General features: G+C 41.1%; 1 protein-coding gene across 2 annotated transcripts; it reads right to left on the minus strand.

Annotated features, from left to right (window-relative positions):
* Positions 1 to 1,503: 1,503 nt before the first annotated feature.
* nthl1 (nth-like DNA glycosylase 1) lies at positions 1,504 to 6,479 on the minus strand. 2 transcript variants are annotated; one of them, XM_052084996.1, is made up of 6 exons: positions 6,205 to 6,479; positions 5,110 to 5,372; positions 4,848 to 5,018; positions 4,603 to 4,762; positions 2,469 to 2,574; positions 1,504 to 1,815 (listed from the first exon to the last, which is right to left on the minus strand). In XM_052084996.1, the coding sequence occupies exons 1-6, from the start codon at positions 6,419 to 6,421 to the stop codon at positions 1,515 to 1,517; spliced, it is 1,218 nt and encodes a 405-aa protein (XP_051940956.1). In that variant the 5' UTR covers positions 6,422 to 6,479; the 3' UTR covers positions 1,504 to 1,514. The 2 variants fall into 2 exon arrangements, with proteins under 2 accessions (XP_051940956.1, XP_051940955.1); XM_052084995.1 differs by having other exon boundaries at positions 5,104 to 5,372.
* Between the last annotated feature and the right edge of the window lie 118 nt (positions 6,480 to 6,597).

The following is a 6,597-nucleotide window of genomic DNA, read 5'->3' on the forward strand; positions in this document are numbered from 1 at the left end:
ACATCTCAATTGCTGAATGATGACTGGCCCTTTCTCAGTCTGTGGTGGACGAGCGTTGAAAAGTTATTTGTTGTGTGAGATGTTTTATATTGCTTGTGGTGTATGTTGGGTGTAAACATTATTTTGGGCCTGCGGAACACCTCGGTGTTCTATGAATAAAGCGTATATTTTACACAGGTCTGGTCTTTCCTACCGACTGCTGTCAGGCTTCTGAATAAAAATGACAATAATAATAATAATAATAATTAAATGATGTGAAAGACAAATGTAAATAGCACTGCGATTTTTCCATTTTGTATTTATATTGCACTTAGTTGAACGGTGTTTGTTTTTTCTTCTTTCTTCTTTCTACCCACATTCTGCTGGAGGCTGTAAATTTCCCCAGTGTGGGACAAATAAAGGATATCTTATCTTATCTTTGTGCTGCAGAGATTCATTAACCATTGGGAATTATAACAACAAACTACTGCAGTAAATCTATCCAACAAATTGCATCACAATACAACGATGACAAGGAAGCTCCTGAAACAAACACAAAAATAAACAGCAACTTGAACAATTGAGATGCATGTGAACTCATCATCCTGGTGTCCCATGACAATTGCCACGGGTGAATATTGTGACACTCACAACTGAGTATCCTCAGTGTCACTGCTAGGATGTGGGCCTTTAGATTCACTAAGTCGAGCAAATTGATGCATGAATGCAAAACAATTTTCAAAAGACAAAATCAGAAAAAAATCATTGTCTGTGGTACACACAAAGGAAGAGAAAGTGTTAATTTCCCCATTGTGGGACGAAAAAGATATCTTATCTTATCTTATCGGTCTCATTGGGATTTTCTCTGAAAAAACAAATAAATGAGAAATTTAGTCGTAATATTGGACACAGAACAGAAGTTTAACAGGTCCATTTAATCCATAAAAGCAGGAGCTTTTTACCATCTAGAAAATTGCCAAAAATCAAAGGAATGGTGTTTTAAATCTGAGTTGGAGAAATAAATCCAAGCAATTGTCTCCCACAGGTCACATTGTCTCTCACCAACTGTGACGGCTTGCTCGCTGGGCTTTCTAAAGGAGCTACTGTAAAAGACGGCTACTGCTGAAATCCTGACTAAAAACAGGAAATTAGGCCAGTGCTTCGGCACTTCGTGCTCTGGTTTCCTGTCACTCAGAAAATACATTTCAGAACAGCCCTGCTGTGGCATCATGGTGAAGTGCCAATATGCATCTGACACGTGAGAGCCACAGGAACCGCTGAAGGCTCTAAGAACCTCAGGGAGTGGTTTCCTGCGGGTACAAATAAACTTGCCTTGCCTCACGTGTGATGTTGCACAGAATGAAGTGGACAGAAAAACAAAAAGTAATCTTGTGATATGAAGTACCAAGAGAATGGTGTTTGTGTTTCCCAAGGCAGCAACAACAGAGATTTGTTTTGCTCCTATGACTCCCAAAGCATTTTGGTGGGTCGTACCTAAATAGTATGTTATACACCGCAATCCAAGAGGTTCCAAATTAGTGTTTAATCTTTCTTTTGTGTTTCCGTCCCTGTGTGGTCGGCTTAACATTCTGCGGCTCTTCATTTTTTCTTTCCTCCTTAACAACAGTTTCTTGTCCAGATTCAGTTTTTGCTTGGAAGGAAGAGGCCGGACAGGGAGAATGCAGCGATCGAACTCGAAGCAGCTTTGCAGGAGAGCTTTGGTGTGCGGAAGGGCAGCAATGCTGGTTCAAGCACATGGAGCAGAGTGGGTTGATTGGAAGGCAAACCTGTTGTCCAAAACCTACGAGCAGCCAGTTAATCTCGCTCCACAGATCCCTGTGTAGGCATGATCGAGCATTAACACAAGATGATAACAGGAACTATGTTATTGCTATTTTTGTTCGGTTACATTCCCGGTAAACACAAAACCTTTCAGAAATTCATTCATTCATCTTCCGTACCGCTTGATCCTCACTAGGGTCGCGGGGTGTGCTGGAGCCCATCCCAGCCGTCTCCGGGCAGTAGGCGGGGGACACCCTGAATCGGTTGCCAGCCAATCGCAGGGCACACATAGACGAAGAACCATCCACGCTCACACTCACACCGAGGGACAATTTTGAGTGTTCAATCAGCCTGCCATGCATATTTTTGGAATGTGGGAGGAAACCGGAGCACCCGGAGAAAACCCACGCAGGCCAGCGGAGAACATGCAAACTCCACACAGGGATGCCGGAGCTGGAATCAAACCCGGTACCTCTGCACTGTGAAGCCGACGTGCTAACCACTGGACTACCGGGCCGCCCACCTTTCAGAAATGATCAATTTAATTAAAAAGCCTTTGTGCACGAAAACAGTCATCATTATTTATTCTGACATGTTTTTTTTTGTTTAATGTAGAATGTATAGCTAAACTGGGTAGAGAGATTAAGGACGATATATTATTGATAAATCATAGAGTTGTTGAACAGATGTGTCGTGTGAGCATTTACCTGGGTAACCACTCCTGCAATGCTTTGCGTGTTGCCTCTGGGTTCTTGTTGGGCTTCATCAGCCAGCCCAGCCTGTTGGCGATCCGATGCACGTGTGTGTCTACACCTGTGAGAGGAAGTTCAATCATTTTTGATGCTGTAATCGTCATCTGCCACTGACTGATCAATTTCCAATAAAAATTGCGCACACATTGGCAATGTTTGCAACCATGTAGGAACAAAATTAGCTTTGACACTGTGCCAAGCATCTGAAACATACTAAATGAGCAAACAGGTTTTAACGGTGAAATCCATTACTTTTGACCAGAATCCAGCCTGGATAATTGCTGTGTTTAACGTTTACAGTCTGCTGCAATAATGGCTCCAGAAACACACGTGGTTCTTTCATTCTTCTGCTGTGGACTCCTTGTGGCTTTATGAAAATAAGTCGTTAGTAGGTTTTATAGTTTAATTTAAAATTGTTTCTTGGTTATCTAAATGCAATTGTAAATCTGACGATTATGGCGCTAAAACATTTGAACCCTTTCAGGGACAGCGGTTACTACAGTGGATAGCTAATCATGTTATCAGGTTCCAGGGTGCAAGGAAGGGTTAAGTTTTGTTTGTTTTGGTCACCAAAAATATTTGTCACAAGCGCCGATGTGTCAAAAGTGGCACAAAGATTTATTGAGCTACTGTACATTTGACCCCTGTAGGTAGCATAAATCAATGAAAAGTTTCTGAAGAAAACAGAATGCTTCATCCTCATGAACTATATGAAAAACAAACAGCGTTTACATCGTCTCACAGGTGAGAGGTTGCAGTCATCTGTTAAGATGAAGGTGACTACTTAAAGCCTTGATGCACTGATGCTATATGCGAAGTTCTAGGAGCAAAAATCACAATAACCAGGTAAAATAAACATCCGTAAGTCAATTTGACAGCTGACTGCACAATCCACAAGTGATAAAATGATTGCTTATTTTGAGTTAGCTTTTTTGGGGATTGGCTGCAGGTGGAAAATTTAAGTTTGGCCAGTTACTGTAAATGCACAAAATGAAAAGTGAAACCATTTTTAATTTCCCTGTATGTCCCCCACTTTTTGTTGATGACATTTGTATTCCTCGAGTCTATGTTTTGTGGTGATTTAGTTTTACCTGAGTGCAGAACTTGAGGCTAATGGCATGCGAGTCAGGTCAACGCTTTGCTTTTCCAGTTAAAATGGTTTTGGCGCCCTCTGGTGGGTCTATAACTGCTTTAGAGAACATCTTCACAAGATTTGAAGGTTTTCTGAGTTTCATTTCATACCAAGTATGATGATACTTTTTACACATTTGAGCCCTTTCACATCATTCCACTTTTGGGGTGAGCAGCGTGGCCTACCAAGATGTGCAACTTTGGTGCTTAATAACAGTGTATGATTGTGTTTGATTGCTGAGGAAGCAATAGCACAATCCCCACGGTGGAATTTTCACATTTCAGTGTAGAGTGGTTCAGGATCTTCCATCTACAAAATTAATGGAAGAATTAGTCAATCAGAGTCAAATATGCAAATTAGCATTTGCATGGACAATTGATGAGTTATGGTTATAATTTTACAGCACTTTCTAGAACATTTTTCCTGTTAAGGTTTGCAAAACAGTGCGCCTGAGTACTAATGGGCCTTCTGGGGAATATCATGTGACCAAATTGGAAATACCGGTAGTTTGGCGGGCTTTCTGTGTGCACAGCGAAATTTATGATAATTATTTGTTGACGTGTGTGTTTGTCTGTTGTTTGTGAGGCAGCACTCTGCCATGAGGAACAAATCATTAACAGAACCTAATGTTTGCCATTTAAAAATTCACAAATGCATAGAAATAATTATGCGCAATGACATCAGCGCACTTTAGGCATTCCATGACCAAGCAAAGACCAAATGTTGTTCCTTCAACGAAGATGGCTAACAACTACAATACTTTAATGTGACGGTTTAGAGAAAAGTTTAGTATATTAAAGTACCGGTATGTACTTTTTCTTGGATGTAGACTTGCTTCCAATGGCTGTGTTGGTGTCCGTCAAATTTGAATACATAAAAATCCCACTGTCTTTTTGCAAGGCAATTTCACTTGATTTGATCTGAAAGTGATTCCATTTGCTAAGCCTGCGTCCACACCTATACCAGAAACCTGGTCCCAGGCGATATCCATAGCCAGGTGTGCCATCTTGGGTCCTACCCCTGGCAGACGGACAAGCTCCTCTACATTGTCTGGGATGTCCCCTCCATAATCCTTCATGAGCACGGCCGCTGTCATCTTCAGATATTTGACTTTGTTCTGGAGAGGAACAGTGAAACAGAGGCAGATGACTGATAAGCACACTTATGATAATAACTTTGAAATGTGGATTTTCTGGCATTACCCTCCAGAAGCCAACGGGGTAGATGAGTTTTCCCAGCGTTTCATCATCAGTAGAAAGGAGTTTTTCTGCAGTACAGCCATGTGCTTTGAGCTTCTGCATAGCCGCTGCAGTCACCTGGTCTTTGGTCTGACTGGACAGCATCAGGGACACCAACACTTGGAAGCGTCTCACCTGCATAAAGAAGGGCACATATTGAAAAAAACTTCGCCAAACTAAAGATTTTTAAAAATTAGTTGTGAATATAGCGTATATATACACTGACATTAGCCAGAGCCTCTGTGTCATAGCACTTCTCCGCTCCCATGCTATCTACTGGGGCATCACGGCTGCTTCTCATCTCACGAATGTGTCCCAACTGTTTCTTCCAGTCAGGAGGTTCCCAGTGTTCCGTCTTCGTCGATGACCCGCCCTCATCGTACTCCACCTTTACCTGTCTCCGCCTGCGGCCATGAGAAGATAGTGACAGAGCATCTGATTCTAGTTTTGGTTGAGCAGTGGCCAACTGGAAGAGGTCCTGACGACCATCTGAAGAGAGAGAATAACAAATTTCAACTTGAAGAGGAGGAAGAGTAGCGTACATAGCAGAACGCTTGATTGAGCCACATGGTTCAAACAATACATTTATTTTTATTTATTATTTGTGAAGTTCCTGAAGAGGCTGTTGGTTTAATTTTAACATACGTTGCTCGGACAAAACGTCTGCATTATTTGGCAATAAGTGTGTGGATCTATTTTCGAGTTTATTTTTCTTATATATTATTGTATTTTCCTGCGCTATTATGTGTTTTATTTTTGTTTCCAGTTCACTGCGGTGATATTTTTTACTACACGTCTTCTTTATGTTGAATTGATATATTTTTTACATTATTTTTATATTGGGTGTTGTATTCATTATCGTGATTGTAGCGATATTTCTCTGTCGATTTCTCCACTCCCTCCAGTAGACTACTCTGATAGAGGGGTCACTAAACTTTTTGAAACAGAGCTAGTTTCAGAGTATTGATTAATGCTAAGGGTTAGCAGTTTGATACGCACTTTTGATAAAACAAATCTGCTCATATTACCATTGATAATAAATAAATAGCAAAATGCGATGGTTAATTTACATAAATCTCTCCCAGTGTTTACGTTTTCAAATGATCACTTCTATAACATTCCTAGGAAATAGCAATTTCCCAACACTGATAAGCTATTTTTAACAGGACCACGGAACAACTTATGGGCTCCTTGGGAGTACCACATTAGTTGCCATTGCAAGAGAACACTTAAAGAAACTGAACAAGTCTCCACAATGACAACATTTTAGGAGGAATAAAGAAATAACAATCGAATAACTTCGATTTCAACACTACAGTACCCGGTGATGACAAGGATGCTGTTTTCTGGGAGACTCTCGCCTCCTCCTTTTCTACTTTGACAGCCATCGAGGAAAATACATCCGCGTCCCTTCGTCTGGATCGGAGAGAGGCCGCAACAGTGCAACGGTCAAGCTTCTCAGATCCCCGAGTGACAGCAGTCATATTTTGAGAGAAATAAGGTGAAGTAATTCTGAAACACCACACTGCATTGCACATGTTTCCGGCGCGGCGGACATGAAGAAGCGGGGACACTACGGAACAAAAGTCAGTGTAGTGTTTGGAGGGGGAGGAAAAAGTAGGAAACTCTTTGATACGACACATGACACCGGGTTTGAAAAAGTAAAAAATAAAATATATTTATGATTATTCAATGAGGAGTGACTATTAAATTT

The sequence above is a fragment of the Hippocampus zosterae genome, chromosome 13 (genome assembly GCF_025434085.1).
Source record: "Hippocampus zosterae strain Florida chromosome 13, ASM2543408v3, whole genome shotgun sequence".
In the NCBI taxonomy this organism is placed as follows: Eukaryota; Metazoa; Chordata; class Actinopteri; order Syngnathiformes; family Syngnathidae; genus Hippocampus; species Hippocampus zosterae.

What these genes read in the sequence shown, in the direction of transcription:
- nthl1 (XM_052084995.1), bottom strand. Translation starts at nt 6,421, where the DNA reads ATGTGCAATGCAGTGTGGTGTTTCAGAATTACTTCACCTTATTTCTCT. An exon ending in AGCATCCTTGTCATCACCGG is followed by an intron (nt 5,373 to 6,204) that starts GTACTGTAGTGT and finishes CTCTCTCTTCAG; the next exon opens with ATGGTCGTCAGGACCTCTTC. An exon ending in AGGCTCTGGCTAATGTCAGT is followed by an intron (nt 5,019 to 5,103) that starts GTATATATACGC and finishes TTCTTTATGCAG; the next exon opens with GTGAGACGCTTCCAAGTGTT.